Source organism: Mauremys reevesii, linkage group 3, assembly GCF_016161935.1.
Source record: "Mauremys reevesii isolate NIE-2019 linkage group 3, ASM1616193v1, whole genome shotgun sequence".
Lineage (NCBI taxonomy): Eukaryota > Metazoa > Chordata > Testudines > Geoemydidae > Mauremys > Mauremys reevesii.
In genome coordinates this window covers 5617246-5638824 of record NC_052625.1, presented here as the reverse complement: position 1 = coordinate 5638824, position 21579 = coordinate 5617246, and the positions used below count along the sequence as shown (strand labels likewise).

Here is a 21579-nt window from a genome sequence, read left to right as displayed (position 1 = left end):
GTTTTACAGGCTGGCTAAAAGTCAGGTCTAACTGCAAAGTGGAGGTGCGTGCAAAACCCTCTGGCTTCCCCAGGACTCCGCCTGGGCGAACTCGCTGTGGGAAGCACACGAAGGGGCATACGCTAAATGCTCCAAGGTCAAACCCAAAAAGGTAAAGCCGTGTAAGCTTCTTGCCCTAAAAACAGTCTGCTCCAAGGAAAAGGAGGCTCCCCAAAGTCCTAACTGGCTTTGTGGGGAGCAGTTCCAAAGCATCGCCCAAAAACTCCATAACAGCTGGACCATAAAAAGGAGTACATATTTAAATGGTTTTCCTTTTCCTTTCTCTGTTGTCCAAGTTTGGCTGGGGAAACTGGCAAAACTAACATCAGAGTGTTTTGGTTGTAACTGGGTAAACATTTCCTTCATTTAAGGAAAAGACTGAGAAAGAAAAGCTGGGTTTGTAACATGCAATGCTTAAGTAAATAAAGACAGAAGGATTAGCATTGGGGCAGTTATTAAAGAGTTTAAAGCCTTAAACTATGAGAAAGAACCCGAAACTATTCTACTATTATCCATTCTTTGTGTGACTGTAGTCATGGACAAAGACATCATTGTGCTAGGTGCTGTACAAACACTGAACAAAAAGACAGTCCCTGCCCCAAGTAGCTCACAATCTAAGTACTGTATAAGATACGAGACAACAGATGGATACAGACAGACGGGAGTACAAGTAAACAATGTGAGAATACTGGTCTGGATGGCGGTCAATGGTCCCTGCATATCGACAGTTTGACCAGTGTCAAGTTTTTTGTAGGATATCAGGGCAAAGGAGAGTGCTGAGGAAGGATCTGAAGGTGGATAATGAGGTAGCTTTGCAGATTTTTAGGGGAAGTGCCTCCCAAGTGCTTTGGGCAGCATGGGAGAAAGCACAAAGGTGCTTGTTTGAAAATTTAACAGGTGGACAAAGGAGTCTGGCATCACGGGCCAATCCGAGGTGAGTATAAATAGTTTGATAGCAAATGAGAGACGATAGGTAGAGTGGGGATTGACTGTGAGGCGCCTTGACAGTGAAGAGAAGTAGCGTATGTTTGATGTGATAGAGAAGAGGGAGCCAGTGGAGAGATGCAAAAAGAGTGGTGAGAAGGTCAAAGTAAGGGGCTAGGGAAATGATCCTTGAAGCGTCATTCTGATTAGCTATGGGAGGGGCAAGATTGCACTGGTCAAGGGAGGAGGCTATTGCAGTAACTGAGGTGCATGATGATGAGAACCGGGATGAGAGTTTTAGCTGTGTCAATACACAGGAAAGGCCGTATCTTAAAGACGTTATACTGAAAGAATTGGCATGAATTAGTTATAGCCTAGATGTGAGTTCCTATCAGTTTTAGCACTGACCCTGGGATGTACAAAACAACATGTAATTAACCTATAAGCCATGACAGGTCTATGAAAGTCTTTGTTTTCAGGATATTACAGTCATGTCTACTGTTAAATAAACAGCCACAAAGAAACTCCCTAGTAACTTTGCTTAGTTCAATATACTGTACTTGTAAACCTGCATGGACACTGGTTACCGCAGTTATAATCACAGTGTAACTGGAAACTTTTAGCCTCCATGTTCAATTCAGTATATTTTGAAGAAACCATCAGTTTAACAGACCATTGTGGCTGCATTCACTCAGAAACAAACATGATTTAAACACATTATGATCAGAAATGCAGATCTACAGTAACAAGCTCCAGGAGTGTGGGAAAGGAAAACACTAGACTTCCATTTGCACAATGTGTTAAGAATGTCATGTCTGGTGTAACGTATTAAAGGATTTGATAATATTTGGTTATAAATGATCACTCATTTAAATCTTTATTTGGAGATCTCTCATTTGTAGCTTTTTGCTCAAAAAATTATTAAACCACATATTCACTACATAATCTAACTTTTAGTTATATTTGGAGGATTTTTTTTAAAAATAGTTGAATTTAAACTGAAAAGAATATACATGAAAATGCTGCATGTGATGTACATGCCATAGCTGTGACAGCTGTTATGCAGCACATTTCTTTGGGCCAGCAGAACACACAAAGCATATGGAGGATGTCAATGCAAAGGACAGCTTAGCCCTGACTCTGCTGGAGACTCAAATATGATAGGACTCAGCCTTTATTTTTAGGGTCGGATGCAAAGCTGACTGAAGTCCGTGGAACTCTTTCCAGTGACTTCAATTGGCTTTGGATCAGGCCATTGGTAAATGTCCAGAGGAGGATGTAAAACTACTGTACATAAGGTTAAAGGTAATAATACCTAGCTTTTATACAGAACATTTCATCAGTAGATATCACAGTGCTTCACAGTCTTTAAATGTATTTACCCTCACAACGCCCCTGTGAGGTAGGGCAGTGCTATTCTCCTCAATGTACAGAAGGGGATCTGAGCGACAGAGGGGCTAAGTGACTTGCCAAGGTCACAGAGGAGGTCTGTGGCGGAGCAGGAAACTGAACAGGGATCTAGACTAGTGCCCTAACCTCTGTGCCATCTGTGGTTCAGAAAAAGACAATCCCCTGACACTAACAGGCACTTGAAATATTTCCAGGGATGTGAACTTATCCTGAGAGAAGCTAATCAGCCATGACTCCCACTGAAGGCAATGGGTGCTCAACACCCCTCACTATCAGGCACTTTGTTATATTAGAGAATTTAAAATCAAAAGCAATGGTCTACAATAAAGAAATAAGTAAAGCAATGAGGGCTCTGATTAGCCTGAGGCCACTTCCGCAATTTGTCGCCAGCCAGCAAAAGCTCCACAAACCTCCTAAACTCCACAGCCAGGGGAGCTACAATCTGTCTCAAGGAAGTCTGTCCCTTTTGAATGAGGCCATATAATGCTGGAGATATCCTGAAAATGCCAGCCAACCCTGCCTCCTTCTTGGGGTGGAGTTGGTGAATGGGAATGACACCATCACACAGGGGGCTGGCTCAGAATTGGCTGGCTGACATTTGTCAGCCAGGGAAGAAATTTTAAAGGGGCCATACTGCCTGGAGCACTCTTGCTGGCTGACAGGTTGAGCAGCTGGAGCTGTCAGCTCAAAAGAAGAGAGAGGCCCATCAAGTTAATATTTCTTCCTCTACAAACTGATTGCTAGGGAGGACGTTCCCCCCACCAATCCATTGTCTCTTCCAGAGATCATGGAGGGGAGAGCTGCCCCTGACCCAACCAAAAATTTAAAGGAACAGGACCAGGCAGAGAGACGGATTGCTCTTCGCAGATCATAGCCACTAGCACCACGCATAGTGGTTACAACAGTCCAGGCCGGGAGTAGCTCCTGTAGCCTAAGCAGCCCTAGGGGGGCAGATACAAATTGTGAGCAATGGTATGCAACGGGTAGGGAGAAATCCCCAGACAACTTCCAGCCACACACTGTTTTGTCTTCCCTTTGTAGAGCAGGACGGCCTTTCCACATGGCAGTTCAATCCTGCTGCACAGCCACTGTATGCAACTCTGACTAGATCTCTAAAAGAGAGGGGCCCAGATCCTCAGCTGGTGTGAATCAGCATGCCTTCAGTGGAGCTCACCGACCTACACTGACTGACACCATCTCAGGATCTGGCCCTTGGTATTTACTACAGCTTTTTGTCACTGATTTAATAGAGCAATCCTGACACACAACTTAAACAGTATTTCTTTTTCCTGAAAAATATGCAAATCTGCCAACATACACAATATTAAATACATTTAAAAATGTTAAGCGTCTGATCAACCTACAAAAATCAGGAGAACAGTGAGTTTAGCATGTGTCTTCTTCCCACATTCCATTGCACATAGCTAGTGGAGGAGTCTGAGAATTCTGAGATTCATCATACCCATTACCAGATCACTGAATTAAGGAGGGTATGGTGGCCCGAAAGCAGAAATTTCATTACTGGAAAAGGAGAAATGACTTTGGCTGTAATTTTCAATGTTGTACTTGTGACCATGGCAGGCATTTGTGTTTGAATGAGATTTCTTCATTACTGCCAAGCTGTTAACATGCTTCTTCAGTGAAGTTACAATTTTGCCACGGAAATGACTCTGATCTCCCAAATTCATCATTTAGGATCCAGAAGATGGAACAGAATTTCTGTGTTATGTTTTCTGAACACACTGATTCTAAATGTACTATAATGAGCCATACAAAATTATGGAAAATGTTAAATGGATTTATGTTTCAGTCAGATCTAAGATTTCCCCAAGATGAAAGGGTAAATTTTACTCCTCCCTGTAAAATGGGTTTTCTATGGAGGACTCCAACAATCTGAAAACTACGAATTTTTTCTCCTTTGTTAATTCAGTTAGCTCCACCAGCAGCTGACAGAAACTTTGGCACCTCTTCATCCTTAGGTACCAAAGCACACTCTCTGGCCAGTTGATAGCTTCCCTAGATGGAAAGACCAAAATCTCCTCCTCTGCTCAGGGGGGCTCTAACAACTGGAATGCTGGGCCTGGCCTGGCAAAACCCAAACCCAGACTGGGAGGACTTATCTTGGGAATTTTCCAGACGTTCCTTGGACTAAAGCACTCAGGATCACAGGCCCAAAAGCTGCATTGGTGGGAGCTTTGATGTAGATGATAATAGCATGGATGGAAGGCCAAGCATCCATTTGACAGGTTTCCTGTACTTACACAGATTCTCTCTCTGCTTAGGAGGAGACTACGTTATTAGAGGAAGGAGCTCTAATGCCTATGGAATAGGGAGACTGCTATGTATGCTTCCTTAATACATACACAAACCCATTTAGTGATGACTGGATCCAAATGGGAATGATCTGCCTCTTTTGTGGGGGACGGAGGGCAAGGAAACTGAAGAAACCCTAAATTCCCTGTAGGTAAAACTGAGGACAAAATGATAGGAAAATCAATGTCAAGATCCTTATGGAGCTCAGAATTGATCTTGTGAATAGATCTTGGAAGCAGACAAAGGGTTACTTTATGGGATACCTGAAAGAGGAACTGGCATTGTAGGAGAGGGCTGCCAGCTCACCCACTCTCCACGGGGAGGAAATGGCTAACAGGAAGGTCACTTTTAGTGAGCCAAAATAAGAGTCCCAATCCCAACACCATATGCTTGAAGGGAGAGGTATGGAGCCACAATGGAACTGGCAGCAATGGAGATAGTTACTAAATTATGGTTTCTAGTTATTGAATCCGAATTTGGAGACAAAAGGGTCCTTTAGGCTTGCAGTACCTTACATAGTGAGAGACGATGACTTTACTGAGGATGTAACTGTATGGTCTATATGGGGCCGAGTACCCCAGAAGATGACACACCTTTTTGGTAATCTATAAAAGTTATGCATAGCCTTAGGTAAGACAGGCTTGACATCAGGTTTCTTACAGGACTCAGCGATTAACTCTTAAATATCTAAGTGAATTTGGGAAACTCTGCCTTGGCTTAGACAGTAACTTTCTCTTATCTATTATCAAGGCTTCAAGAATCTATCCTGAGGGTCTTGTGAATCTCCCTCCTATCACTGACCTCCTGGCACCTAACAATTTTTAGAATGCAAAGTCATACTGAGTTCAATCAGACTTTGCAACAGACTCCGTATTAATCATAATCTGTTACGTTTCCTCTATATTTGGAGATAAAAATTGTTTTTGAAATGAAAGAATTGATAGTACAGGAGCGATCCAAGCACAATTCAGGCACAGGCTATATACGATTCTTCAGCTACAGCACTCCAGGATGGTCATGCAACACCCCTGAGGCAATTTTAGTTTTGCCTCTTTCCTGATCAGAAAATGTCAAACTGCCGCATGGTGTTGTGAAATGGACCTATCTCCACTGCAGAACAGGAAGTCACCCTCATCCCGGGAGGGTCCCAGAGCCCAGGAATCAGCCTGAACCCAAAAGTCTACACTGCAATTTTACAGCAGTCTAAGCGCCGCGAGTCTGAATAACCTGACCCAGGCCAGCTGCGGGGTTTAACTGCAGTGTAGCCATACCCAACGTGTTCACAATGAACAGCGAGGAATACAAAGAAAATCAAAACTAGAAAAAGTGTCTTTTGAAATAACATGGCTGCACTGAATGTTTCTTTCCCTTTAAATAACAAAAGGGATCAATGAAAGTGAAACACTCAGCAAAAGGTATTTAAAAAATAGTAAATATGTGTTGGGCAGGGAAAACATTTCTATTATACAGTCTAGAAATAAAAGAAAGGTTAATTCTTTTATATCTTTTTTAAACAAAAGCAAAACAAACAATACAAAAAATGGAGCAATGAGGCTGCCAAGTTTCAATCTTATGTAAATGAGCATGCAAGAGTTCCACAGCCTTAAAAACCTGGGACTGCTGGAAATGGCTACAGTTCCTTAACTGAAGTGTTGCTCCTGGGCAATGCTACAATACTCATTAAAGAATCCCTTTATCAACATATATTATTGGGTGCCACAGTTTTCCTATATAGTTTTCCTGTTAGTCCAGTGACAATAAATAAAGACTGCCTACAAAAAAAGTGCAAGCTGAGATTCATTTGTCTTTCTTTTCATTCTGCAATAGCCATCGGCTACTAAAAAGTAAAGATTTACACTATTTATATGCTTTCTGATAATGTCAAGCATTATGCTTTATTTTCCAAATCATTAGCATGCACAAGAATGACCTCATGGTGAACAGATGCACTTGGATATGGCAGTGATTAGATCAGTCCTCTCAGCAGTCAAGTGTGCCCATTCCAATTAACCCTTTGAAGAATCAACTGCAAATCTACAATATTAAAAGAATGCTTGCAGATGCAATTTCTGGATTCTCGTGTCAGTAGAAAGCTACCATGATGAGTATCCAAATATGCAGCACATAGCTCTTTCTAAAGGAACTGTTATTTAAAGTCTGAATATTGATTCCCTTTTCTAGAGCTTTCAAATGTTTACATCTTTTAGCAGTTAAAACCACTGGCGGGCTTCTAATCTTATATCACTACTCTATTTGTTTCATCAATAAGGGCAATTAGACTTGGAAACATATTTTATGCACCTGTTAGTACATATGTATTGACCATTTAGAATTGCTTTTTTGAAAGGATGCACCATCAAGTTGCACTTTCTGACGTTTGTGTGGAGTACCAGTATTTTGTCTAACAAAGTTGTTTTTGTTTTTTGGCCAGAGGAGGCAGGAGGAAGAAGAGGAAAGGATTGTAGCTAAGAACACCCTTTAAAGTGGGAAAATCTGCAGAGGGATGAGAATAATTAAATACTGTAGGACGACTAAAAACTTCTTGAGTTGACTCTTATACACAGCCTAATTAAAATAAGACATGTAACGTACCAGTTTAGCAACAAAGGACCTTATTCTGATCTTTTGATCTTAAATCTGCACTTCCCATAAATGAGTTATGGGGTGTTCATTCTGCCTAGTATTCTGTATTTTCAGTGTCTAAGATGCATGGAGCTCTAACACTACGTATAAAGAGTTAAAGGCCCTGGTCCTACAAAGATTTACACAAATCAGTTGGACTACTCCCATGCATAAAGGTAAGCACCTGCATAAACGTTTGCAGAATGGGAGCCTAAGTCAGTGCACACTTTATAATCCATGTCACATGCGAGTCTGGAGGCAACATCCATTCTGCAGCATCTCGCTATTTGCTAGTAGTCTGAGGCAGGGGCGGCTCCAGGCCCCGGCACGCCAAGCGCATGCTTGGGGCGGCACGCCGTGGGGGGCGCTCTGCCGGTCGTCGGGAGGGTGGTTCCGGTGGACCTCCCGCAGGCACATCTGCAGGAAGTCCACCGGAGCCGCGGGACCGGCGACCGGCAGAGCGCCCCCCATGGCATGCCGCCGTGCTTGGGGCGGCGAAATGGCTAGAGCCGCCCCTGGTCTGAGGTTGTGCAACAGAACATAAAAGCCCCCAAAAGGTAATTAATAACAACATACAAATTGCATATGTTAATGGCTATATTTTCACTGTACTAATTTATAGTATATCACAGGATGCTTTTTGAATCTTATGTTGCATTAACTGCTTAAAAAATCCTAGATAAAATCAAACTATACTACTCATTGATCCCTGAGTTTGTCTATCTGTATATACAGTGACCTTGGATTATGATGAGGTGATGTTGAGGATAGGATGAGGGGGAAGAATGGGCCCTAAATTCACCATGAAAGCTTAAGCTGTTCAGGGTCAATTTTTCCAGTTGGCTTGCTGTTTGGAAGAGGATAAAAACACAGATAGATGGGCCTGCCTTGGGCAGTTCCACTTTTCTTTGCAGGTTTCATTTCTCTGTTTTGGGATGGGCATTCCCCTCGGAGTAACCTGAGATCTTATCAACATGTGTCAAATTTCTTAAATGGAAGAATACCACCTTCACACAAACTGCACAGCCAACCTGTGCTACATAAACTTGTAAATAAGGCAAAATTCTGAACTACATGAGACATGATGGATGGTAGGATGTGTAGCTAGAGATACAGCACTGGCAATACTTATTAGCTGAAATTATCACAACTTGTGTTTGCTTGCACTCAGACTTGCTCTGGGAATAGTTCACATCAAAATTAACTCACTCCCCTTTTCCGGACATTGATGTGAATAAATAAATGGATGTGAACTAATTAAAATGAGTTTAATAGTAGCTTGCTTTTTATTTTAAAGGAATGGCATTACCATCTCATGAAGGATCAAAATATTCCACACCTGCCCATAGAGATACAAATACACACTGTCCTGATTCATAGTTTTATATATTGAGTTGGTAATGGAAGATCTACTGCAAAGTACTAACCTAAAATGTGATGATAATGGAAGTATTATATGAATCCAGATGTCCCTGATCTTACGGGTGAATGTGTGTGGGCAGACCACTGTGCCCATGCTGAGCTCCACTGACTGCAGTTGGACTCTGTTGGATCTTTTTGCAGAACCAGGGCCTATATTAGTGCCTAAACCCTGAGACTATTCAGCATTAACAACGATTGTGGAATTACATGAGTTATATCTGGTTTCAATATTGACTTAGCGCCTAAGAGTGCACAATCCTGAAATCTAATTATAATAGAACTCATAGTAATCCTGACACTAAACAATTTAGCAACTAAGCAGTAAAAGGTAAAAGTGTGGATAGATTTTCTTTTAATCCTGGAATAGGAAAATTCCTGAGTCATGGATTTACATGTCTTTGTAAAGGCTAATATGACAAGTAATTTTCATGATTTAGGAAGTTGTCTAATCTAGAAAATTCTATTTAAAATATTAAATAAATTATTCTCTTCTAATACATAGCCTGAAACCTTATGATACAGAATTTTCTAAAGCCCATAAATGAAATGAATTTCTCAAGTATACAGTTTGCTGTGTTGTTCTTCCAACATTCTCTAATTACAACAGATCTTTTAAATCAGGTATTAACTGTCTTGTAACACTGAGTAGACTAACGATTTGCTCAGTCAGAATAACTTGAAATCTTGGAGGGGAATAAGGGAGACTGGCAGGGGATGCTTATAAATTCAAGCCTGGATCGGAGTTTTGTGCCTCTGACTATAGCTGGGAAAACTGAAACCCCAGCTCTGAACAGCCCTGAAGTTTGGAGACTTGAGTTTTGGTATCTGACTCATGACTGGTCCTAGTATTATAACAGGCTGAACTAAAAATATGATTCCAAACATACCCAAACTTTGGAAGGCTGAAAATCAGGATCTGAATTTTGTGACAAGTTCTGATTAAGAAAAATTAAATCACATAAAAAAATTATTCTAGTACTTAATGATTATTTAACAATTCTTCTGAACAATTTAAATAAATCTTAAGTATTTTTTGCATATAACAGATATTATAGAATTTAGATGTTATTCCATAGTAATGTCTTTTCTAATTATGTTTAATTAGATCAGAATAAGATGACCAAACAACATATGCAAATATGGTGGAACAGAAATATGGAAGATTGATGAAGACAATAAAATATGCTTAAAGTATTCTAAAATTCTGCCAAGATGCCTATATTTTTATTTGCTGATACCTACACAGATAAATGACTCAAAGTTTCTAACAAAACTGGGTCTGAAATCTACATTTCTATTGAAATTGATAATTTTTTTGTCTCCGAGTTTTGGCAGGGCATATAAAAGAATTTAATTCACAGCTGTTCTACTTTTTTAATGTAGAAAACATTAATCAAAGCTTTAAGTTATAAGCTTTTCTAATGTTGTTTAGTATTCCAGTTCAACAAAGATCAATAGAGGCCATCCCTGTGTTTCTTGACGCCTCTCCAGGAAGCAGAGGCGCGATTATGTAAATAGCACTGGTTCCCCTTTACTTCTGCCAGCTTGCTTATCTCCAAAGCCTTCTGCCTGCTGCTACTGGCGACCAATACAACTACATGCATATACCTCTTATCTCCTAACAAAGCTCTGAAAGCTCAAGGATTGGAGCCAGTAATGTTAAACAATGATGCATGGCTGATTTTATTTGTAAGTGATTTATTTCAGTAAATTTAATTTCTTCCTTCAATTTTTCAGTTTAGATGGAAGATATTTGTTAACAAGTCAGAATATAGGGAATAAAGCAGATGTGTTGAAACATTTATACAGGGTTGAAATAATCTATTTAACAATCCAAAAGAGTATCATGAAATAATTAGAAAGCGTACACCCAATCGGTGCAAAGAAGGGATTAAGGAATTCATCAAGCACTGACTGTATACTTTTCCACAAGAGAGGAAAATTAATCCTTAGGGTGCTAGAAACCTACTCTTCAACATGAATGTTTCCTTTTAAAACCAATTTATCAAAGATAATTAAAATGACAAAGTAGCAACTGGTATCTTACTGACCTTAGAAGTTAACTTAAAATCTTGTTATGACCTACAGAACACATTCACTGAGTTTTACATAGATATCCATCTTTCAACAAGATTGATGAAATAATTGTTGAAACAGAGTTTAAAAATGAGATTCCAATCCAGGCATTGGTAGGAAGTTTGAAATTTGCCCACACATATATCAAATATTAAAAGGGAAATGTTAGCATACTATATTACTGTTATAATATTCTAACAGAACACTATCCTTACATTTCTTCTGCATTAATCCCTGACCTTGGTATCTCAGCAGCATAATCCCCATTTAGCATTAGTAGCAACGGCTTCTACTGTGAGGAACTATTTTTCGATAAGTAAGCACTGATTCAGGCATAGCTTTTGAACAACATATTCCCAGCTCAGCAAGAAACCCACACTCCTGAATGAACCAGAGCACATTACTGAGAGAAAGTTCATTAACCTTGCTAGATTCGGGGGTTAACAGGATAGCTGAAGAAAGGAACTGAGTGAATAGCTCTGATGCAAAACAAATTAAAATGAATGTCATCATTCCTTTTGATATTCATTAGTTGATTCAGAGGGAGAATGCTCTTCTTAAATTTGCAAGCATTTATCTACAAAAAACAGGTGTACATCTGCTGCTCAAGTGCTTCTTAGTGCTAAACAGAAGAATAACGTACAGAGACTCACCAGTTCCACTGAGAGAGTAGCTAGGAGAGGGAGAAAAGACCTGAGCTGCAAAATCCTCAAATGTCATTACTTCTTTGTGATTCTGGATTATTGCTTCAAGATACAGAGCTCTTTCCTCATAACTGCAATAATCGGGTTAAGGAAATGCACATGCAAAATTAAATGCTGTTACACAATGTCCTAGAATGCTAACAGTTCAATCCATACAAATACTTGTAGAGAACTACATCATTGGTGTGAAAAATATGCCTTTCAACATTTCTTTAAAATATTTAAGATTTCTAAACATAAACACTGAACTGTAATAACACTGTACTTTTTGAAATTATTTAGCCTCTCAATTTTTTTTAGCTTCAACACAAATATCATTATTGAAAAAGGCATGGTTTAGTGACTGAATCCAAGGGATCTCTGAAGTTAGTGAGGATGAAAACAAAGACTCTAGAAGTATATTCCTGGGAAATAAACATTTTACATTTTTAAGGTGAAAAACCATAATGGCAACAGAAATGTAGTGCATGTTTAGCATGCTCCTGATGGATAATATTTTAATTACAATTATTCTTTTTATCCTATCAAAAATAATTTAATTGGGAGTACAGGTTATAGGGAAAGGGAAAGAATACATGCAACTGATCATTGTGCTACTTAAAATAAGGAAGTATACAGCATTGAATAAGATTCCTCAGCGTGCAAAGTTTACATTAAAGTTACACTGTAGAAGGTATCATTGGATGTACCAATAAATTATACATATTAATAAAATAAGACCTTGTATTCAATACAGTCTACGTAATACAGACAACAAAGCAATCTAAACCAAGATTATTGCCTTTTAATTAAAACTCGGCAACCTGGAACACGCAGCATTCAAATGTGTAATCAAAAACCAGTCACCAATAAAACTTACAAGCGTAACAAGCTGAAGCAACTTTCCAGCTGTCTTAATAGGACCCCTGCTTGCTGCAGCTTTCCACAGTGGAGAAAGCAAATCTTTTCCTTTTGTGTGCAGCTTCTGTTTTCTCAGAAGGTGAATCATGCATTTCCAATAACAGGATAACGTCTGAAACAAATCTACAATGGACTGAAGAACCTCACATATGACTTTATGAATTAACACTTGAAGAAGCCAGTATGACATCTCATTCCCCATTTTTTTTTTTAAATGGAGGAAGAATTTTCAGATCTTCATTGCGTTTTTGTCATGTGGAAAAGCATGCTAATTCTACGAGATTGCATTAAGTAGGAGAAAGTGCCAATTCATAATTACCAGATTATGAGACGATGAAATAACACCAGTGACTCAATATAATGTAGGTGATTGGATTTTTTTAATTGAAAAGCCTACATTACTCATTAGAATTATTCCAAGGTGCAAGTTTGTAGTTTCTGCTACATTAATATGATACTTTAAAAATGACTGAACATCCTTTTCAATTCAGAGTAAAATAATGGAGCATTAGATTTCTAGAGCTCTATCTCAGTGGGGATAATCAATGTGTTTGTGTCTTAATCATATGCAAGTTACTGTAGTCACTGGGGTTAAAAGACATTTTAGAAAGATTTTCATGCTAATGGAGACAGATACACATATGATAAATCCTTCTAAAAACTTTTATTGGGAAACTGAAGAAAGAAAATTAATACTTAGCATTTCAGAGATTGCACCTGCTGACAATTTTATTTACTTATTTTATTTTAAAGCCCAGCAGAACACATTCCTGATAGCACAAGTATTAGGCTGAGTGTATTTGGGGCTGCTTCGCTATTATAGGCTGAACTCCTGATGACTCTTGTTAATGAATAGGCTGCCAAACTTCCTAAGAGAGGAGGCACACGCCTAGACCCTATTCTAAAGGGACTGACTGATGCCATTCACATCTCATTATGAACATGCTTATTCTGCACAGCACTTGGCTGTTGCCAAGGCTCTGTATTCCATACTGCCACAGCAAGCCGCTGGTCCTGTTAACAGCAGGATGTTAGGCCTGAGTGGCCGTCTGGCGAACAGGCACTCTGACACTAAGCTGGCACGTGCTGGCGCAGCAGGAGCAGACCAAGGCGTGACAAATTACTGAAAGAGCTAAGCTAAACTTATGGCTGACAACCACCTGAGCCTTAGGACCTCTATGGGCCTGCCATCAACTCTCAATTCATTGCTCACCCTTTTAGTCTGCAGTATGCTTGTGGGCCAAGTTTAAACAAGGCAGATACACTATAAAGGCTTTTCATGCTATGCCTAATAATATCCTGCTGTTTAATGAAAGGCCTTGCACATCTAACACATAAGCATACAGTGCAATAAACCATTGCTAACAAAACAGAAGTTCCTATGTATTTTGCGAAATATTGCATGGAAAGATAGCAAGATGGGCCCTTGCTATGTTAATCCATAATAAAATGAATTATGAACATTCTTATTTAGGAGGCTGAAGATGGCCCTAATATAGAAAAAGGCAGAGGGAATAGGTCCATTATGTTACAGTAACAACTTAAAAAAAATACATGTTGGCAGGCTAAGCAAAGCAGAGATCTACAAAGATTTAACATGCTTGAAAGGCATAAAAGGAAGTTTTCATTAAAAAAACCAAAACCAAATCATTTGCACTTGAATTTCTTGCGTGTGAAAGATTAAAAGCACTACTTGTAGCTCAATCCATGCACAGCGTGGGCAGGTTTTGTGAAAGTTCCCCCACACGACGGTTCTCATGCATTTTATTCTTGAATTTAACATTTTTTTAATTCCAGTTTAAGACTACCATGAGGGCCAAGTTGCACAGTGATTTTTGAGTTGTAGACAGAAATTCACTAGGATCTAGACAATGATCAAACTCATTTTCACTTGTAGCATAAGCCAGGAAGTATTAAATGATTAAATGAAAATGAACTAAAATCACTGTTACCTATTTTAAATGTGCAAAAATATTTGTAAATGGATGGCAGGAGAGAGATCACTTGATCATTGCCTGTTAGGTTCGCTTCCTCTGGGGCACTTGGCATTGGCCACTGTCGGTAGACAGATACTGGGCTAGATGGACCTTTGGTCTGACCCGGTATGGACGTTCTTATGTTCTTAAAGGCAGTCTGAGAACAAAAAATGGTTTGATCAAGGTCACTTAAAAATGATATCTTAGATGAGAGGTAAAAACCCTAATTATTTTAAGGGAGACTATAGAAGGATTATAAATTATAGTATATAGTATGGTATAGTAATATATAGAGCCCTTTGACAATAATATATTTTTTAAATAAAGGTAATCCTAACAAATATATAAACGGGCCATTTTCAGAGAAATTTTCTCCAAATCTAAATATCTAAGCACGGCTGGGATTTTCAAAAAGGGCCTAATGGAATCAGGTGTCCAAATCCCATTGAATTTAACAACCAATAGCAAGACTTCATTATGAATGCCTGTTAATCACTCAGGCCAGGTCTACACAAGGAGAGCTTTGCCGGAAGAGCTATATTGGTATACACTATACTGGCAAAGTGCTCCTACTGTGGACAGGGCTGGTGCAACCTATTACGTGACCTGTGCTAGGATTTGGGGAGCAGCATTTTCTTCGGCGGCGACGGCTGGATCTTCGGCCGCCGACATTTAGGCGGAGGGAGCTGGGGTAGGGGGACGCGGGAAGGGCCGCCTGCAGCAAGTAAGGGGTGGGGGGCGGCACGCAGGGGAACTCTCCCCCGCCCCAGCTCAACCCTGCTCCGCCTGCTCCCCAAGCACGCCGTTGCTGCTTCACTTCTCCCGCTTCCCAGGCTTGCAGTGTCAATCAGCTTAGGTGCCGCAAGCCTGGGAGGCGGGAGAAGTGAAGCAGCGACGGCGTGCTCGGGGAGGAGGTGGAGCAGGGGTGAGCTGGGGTGGGGAGCTGCTGCACAGCTCCCCAGGCCGGGAGGTCGGGAGCTGCCACGGGGGTGTGTGCCTCAGGGCAGAGGGGGGGTGGGGATCTGCTGCAAGGAAGGTGCCTCAGGGCGGAGGGTGGGGAGCTGCCACAGTGGGGGCACCTCAGGGCGGAGGGGGGGAGGCCTCAGGGTGGGGGCAGGGCAGGGAGCTGCCACAGGGCTCAGGGACAGGGGAGGGCGCAAGGTGGAAGTTTTGCCTAGGGAGCAAAACATCCTTGCACCGGCCCTGACTGTGGACACAGATTGTACCGGCAAAACTACATAGATTGACTACATTTTGGCTGGCATAGCTTATTTCAGCCCTTCCCAGCAAAATAAGTCATGCTGGCACTATAACTGAGTCTACACTAGGGGTTTTTGCTGGCACAGCGTTGTCAGTCAGGGATCACGCCTTCTCATACATCTGACTGGTAGTGCTATGCAGCAAAAGTTTGTAGAGTAGATCCGGCCTTAGAAAGACCTATAATTGTCGAAATGAGTATTTACTGAAGGAAAAAAGGAGAACAGAAGGACTTCCAGAGGATCATTTCAAGAACTTTTGTACTGCTACAGGTTCTCTGGTGACTTAGTACTGTTTAATTTATCAGCTGGAGTAAACTGTCATATCTCCCTTGTCATAATCACATGCTTATCAGGATTGTTTCTGTTGGTAAAGGGAACAATGTCGGGTGGAGCTGGAGGGAAGGGGAGAGTAGCTACAAGACATGCTCCCCTCTCCATCTGAAAGTCCCTCTGCAGATATGTTTTGGTTATGTGGGACTAGAAGGAGTGGAGACATGGAACAGTCATTCAGAAAGCCAGCACAGAAAAAAAATCAACAGGTCTACTTCACTAATAATTAAAGATCAGTTCAGAATGGGATACAACATGATGAGAAAAAAAGAATACTCTGAGAATAATAGGAGCGAGGAAAAGCAGACAACAGCTATCTGGATATATACTGCAGCAACCTGAGACCTGAAGACAGACGGTATTCCAAGACATAATACAAGTGGCAAATAAAGGAATCTAGGGAGAGACTTGAGTATCAGAATGAAAAATGTGTTTACTTAACTCCACAGATTGGAAGGTTTACTATCTAGTGTCAACACCTTCCTGCAGAAATGGGGAATATTATTAAAGCTTTCAGACTATTTCCTTTAAGAAATAGTCGATATCAACAGCAGCTCATATTTATATACAGTGTTTCATTCCAAATGATTTCAGAGTGCCTTATGAACTCACACACACACACATTTATATATATATACTTTATATAAACACATACATTTTATTTACATATATTACACACACACACACACACACACTACACTCTTTGGGGGCAGGGACTGTATTTTTTGTTGTATGTACAGAGCCTAGCACAATGGTTCCTGGTCCAGGACAAGGCAGCACTATAATACAAATAATAAATAGCTCGCTCTCTCACACACAAAACGAGCATTAACTCCATACCTCAACTCTAGATTGAACTGCTGCAACAGACAGAAACGGACTCCCAGATAGACATTTCTAAATGTGGACATTTAAAAATCAGGCCTTAACTTTCCGAAAGTCCTGAATATTTGGTTTTAGTATTTGGATTAGGCTAGTTGTAGAGATCTTGGATGCAGACCTCTCTCCGATATTATATATATATATAATGTGTATGCAAGAGCGGCACTCAAAAATAACTGTAAAATAGAAACATATACAGTAGAAAGAGCCATTATTTACCTTATGGTAAGTGTGGTTTTTCGAGATGTCTGCACATGTGGATCCCACTCATGGTGTATGGGCACCCCAGCACAGTAGCTTGGAATCGTTTCACCAACAGATACTGCCCATTTGGGCAGTATCGAAGGGTCACCCTTACACTCTTCATTTTCTTGTGCTCCCCTACCGAAGGCTTAAAAAGCATGACATCCCCAAAATATATAAGACTCTGAGTTGTGGGGAAGGAGGGCAGGTTGTGGGATCCACATGTGCACAGTCACTCTAAGACAGTAACCATTCTTTCTTCTTTGTGAACGATACATGTGGGTCCCACTTATGGTAGTTAGCTAGCAGTGACCTTAAATAGAGGTTGGGGCTAGGAGTTATTTGAAAAGAGATTGTAAAACTGTCTCCCCAAAATGGGTGTCTGATCTAGAAGCATTCACTAAAAACAACGTTTTGTCAAAAGTACTAGCCAAAGTCCAGGTAGCTCCTCTGCAAATCTCCAATATTGGCACTCAATGTAGACATATAACAGATGGGTTTTTAGGTGATAAATCTAAGGAACTGTCCCAGACTGAGGTGTCAACAGAGAAGGTTTTGGAACAAATTGATACCTTAAACAGTAATACGTCACCAGGACCAGATGGTATTCACCAAGAATTCTGAAGAAAAACAAATAAGAAATTGCAGAACTACTAACTGTGACATGTAACCTATTACGTAAATCATATACCAGATGGTTGGAGGATAGTTTATGTAACACTGACTTTTAAAAAAGGCTCCAGAGGCAATCCTGGCAATTACAGGACAATGAACCTAACTTCATTACCAGGCGAATTGGTTGAAACAATAGTACGGAACAGAACTATCAGACACATAGATGAACGCAATATGTTGGGGAAGAATCAACATGGCTTTGGGAAAGGGAAATCACGCCTCACCAATCCATTAGAATTCTTGAGGGTGTCAACAAAAATGTAGACAAGGGTGACCCAGTCGATATAGGGTACTTGGCCTTTAAGAAAGCCTTTAACAAGGTCCTTCACCAAAAGCTCTTAAGCAAAGTAAGCACTCATGGGATAAGAGGGACAGTCCTCTCATGGATCTGTAACTGGTTAAAAGATAGGAAACAAAGGATAGAAATAAATGGTCAGTTTTCACAATGGAAAGAGGTGGGATCCCCCAAGGATCTGTACTGGGACCTATGCTGTTCAACATATTCATAAATGATGGGGGAAAGTGTGTGGGAGGGTCAACAACGAGGTGATAAAGTTTGCAGTTGACACAAAATTACTCAAGATAGTTAAATCCAAAGCTCACTGTGAAGCGTTACAAAGGGATCTGAAAAAAACTGGGTGGCTGGGCAACAAAATAGCAAATGAAATTCAGTGCTGATAAGTGCAAAGTAATGCACACTGGAAAACATAACCCTAAGTGTATATAAAAAACGATGGAATCTATATTAGCTGTTACCACTCAGGAAAGAGATCTTGACGTTATGGTGGATAGTTCTCTGAAAACATCGGCTCAATGTGCACCAGCAGTCAAAAATGTCAACAGAATGTTAGGCTAGATTATAAAATAGAAAATATCTTAATGCCACTATATAAATCCATGGTAGTCCCACACCTTGAATACTGCATGCAGTTCCAGTCACCCCCTCTCAGAAAAGATGTATGAGAACTGGAAGAGGTATAGAAAACGGCAAGAAAAATGATTAGCGGTATGGAACAGCTTCCATATGAGCAGAGATTAAAAAAATCAGATTGTTCATTTTAGAAAAGAGACAACAAAAGGGGGATAAGATAGAGGTCTATAAAATCATGAATGGTGTGGAGAAAGTAATTAGGGAAATATTATTTATTCCTTCACATAACACAAGAACCAGGAATCACCCAATGAAATTAATAGGCAATGGGTTTTAAACAAACATAAGGAAGTATACTTCTTCACGCACCATAGAGTCATCCTGTGGAACTCATTGCCAAAGGATGTGAAGGCCAAAGGTATAACTGGGTTCAAAAAGTATTAGCTAAGTTCATGAAGGATAGGTCCACCCATGGCGATTAGCCAAGATGGTCATGGATGCACCCATTCTTTCAGTGTCCCTAATCCTCTGATTGTCAGAAGCTGGAACTGGACAACAGGTGATGGATCACTTGATAAATTGCCTTGTTCTGTGTATTCCCTCTGAAGCATCTGGCACTGCTCACTATCAGAAGACAGGATACTAGGCTAGATGGACCTTTGGTCTGACTCATTTATCAATGCTACCTTCACTGATAAAAGGTGAACTGGACAGCTTGGTAAGGTTTCAAAAAGCGGGTTGCATTATAGGAGAAAGCACTAGATTTAAATCCCATGTTTGAGTATTCTTTCTTACAGGAGGAAAAACTCAAGCCTCCCAAAAGTCTGCTCACTGATTGATGAGAGAAAACAGAACCTCCTTTTACAGGCAGATGAAATGCAGATATCACTTCCAAATGTACCTTAGTTAAAGCAACAGATAGACTCGAGTACTTTAAATATAATAAATAATCCAAGATTATTGGAACAAAGCCCTGAGAAGAAATGTGACCCTTTGATACTGCCCATAATAAGAAATACTTATACAAAATAAGAAATAAGAAACTCCTCATTTAAAGTCATCCCGGTTAACCTTGTTTCATTGTTACGTTGCTGATCAATTAGGGAACATGCTCATTTAAAGTTGTGCAATGCTCCATTCTTAGGTTGTCTGGCTGCCTGCATTCTCCACAGCTGGCAGCCTCCCTACGCCCCCGCGCCTCCCACCCGCCAGCAGATCCTGCGGATCAGCGCCTTCCCCTTCCCCCCTCCGCTTCCTGCCTGCGGCAATCAGCTGGCTTGCGGTGTTTAGGAGGCAGGATGGAGGGGGGAGGAGCGAGGAGGCTCCCCCTCCCTCCCCTCCCTCCTGAACACCACAAACCAGCTGGACAGGAGGCGGGGGGGGGGAGGGAGGAGAAGCCTGCATGCCAAGTCCTTGCTCCTCCCCCCTCCCTCCTAAATGCCACAAGCCAGCTGATTACCCCAGGCAGGAGGGAGCGGGGAGGAGCGAGGACTCAGCACGCCTCCTCCCTCCCCTGGCCTCCCGCCAGTGGCAATCAGCTGGCTTGCAGCGTTCAGAAGGGAGAGGAGGGAGGGGGGAGGAGGACGCAGTGTGTGAAGTAAAGGGGGAGGAGGTGGGGGGGGAGAAGAGGAGAATCAATGGTGGGGGCTTGGGGAAAGGGGTGGAGTGGATGGGCCAAGGGTTGAACCCCCTGCCCCGGCAAAGTCTGTGCCTGTGCTTGCAAGAACAGCAAGAGGAGCAGCCGGACAATCCATCCTCTTCCACTCTCTGACTCCACCACCTCAACCAAGCTTCATCCTCAGCAGTGATGACTGTAGTATTAAATTGTTTCTTTAAAATTGTTTAAAACTTATACCTGTATTAAATTACTTGTTTAAAATTATTTTAAAAACTTATACCTATATTAAACTGTTTAAAATGATCATAATGGTCCCTTCTGACCTTAAAGTCTATGATTCTATGAAAACTTATACCTGTATTAAATTGCTTGTTTAAAATGTATATAATGCCTTTTGTCTGGCAAAAAAAATAATTCCCTGGAATCTAACCCCCCCATTTACATTAATTCTTATGGGGAAATTGAATTAGCTTAACATCGTTTCACTTAAAGTCACATTTTTCAGGAACAGAACTACAACGTTAAGTGAGGAGTTACTGTCTTTTGCAGAATGCATAATTCCTTTAAAAAATTTCCTGCTCTAAAGCTCTAAAGTAAGATATTCTGTTCTTCTGAAGAACATTCTTTGTCTAATGTAGACATACAGAACCCACCCAAGCTGTGAGGTGTAGCAATGCTGGATTTGGGTGAAGAACTAAGTGGATGAGAAAGCTTCATCATATAAAGAAGAACAATGTGAAGGAACAGATGAATCCTTCTGATGGATCGACACCTTCCCATCACTATAAATTCTGTTGTTCTTAAGATTCCAAGCAGGAGACTTATGGGACACTAGAGAACTTGAATTATGTGACTTACATGTATGCCCCATGTACTGTGGGGGAACTTGTCCTGCTTGTTGGAGATACTGAACGTAATATGTTATGTTCACATAATATTGTAGCTTTGAGATAATAAAAAGTTTTAAAAAATAACTACTATCATAACTAACAGAAGACTCTAAAAGGAACACTAATGTTGTTCCAGCTGCTCTGCCTTCAGTGGTCAGGGTCGCCGTACTCTTTATGCCCTTGGTAGGGGAAGTGCAAGTTGACCCCTACTGGACACTGCCAGTGAAAACATTCTGAGCTTCTGCACTGGGCGCCCACATGGCATGAGTAGGATCCACATGTGCAGTACTTGAAGAACCACCCCTATTTTACAGACTAATTGGGGGATTGAGGAGTTCATAAAAACAAACAGTTCATAAAACTGAACATCTCAAAATTAGAGTAGATCTGGTGCATAAACTGCAGTAGGATGTACTGCCCTGCTA

The 21579-nt window shown here is 40.8% G+C and overlaps 1 protein-coding gene across 5 annotated transcripts in view; it reads right to left on the bottom strand.

The window, feature by feature from the left end:
• The window catches only part of RALGAPA2 (Ral GTPase activating protein catalytic subunit alpha 2), a 288164-nt gene that overhangs the window by 17801 nt on the left and 248784 nt on the right, over nt 1–21579 (bottom strand). For all 5 annotated transcript variants that reach the window (XM_039528550.1, XM_039528554.1, XM_039528553.1 and 2 more), the window contains one exon: nt 11460–11581. In XM_039528550.1, coding sequence (XP_039384484.1) covers nt 11460–11581 — 122 coding nt within the window. The remainder of the gene's footprint in view (nt 1–11459; nt 11582–21579) is intronic.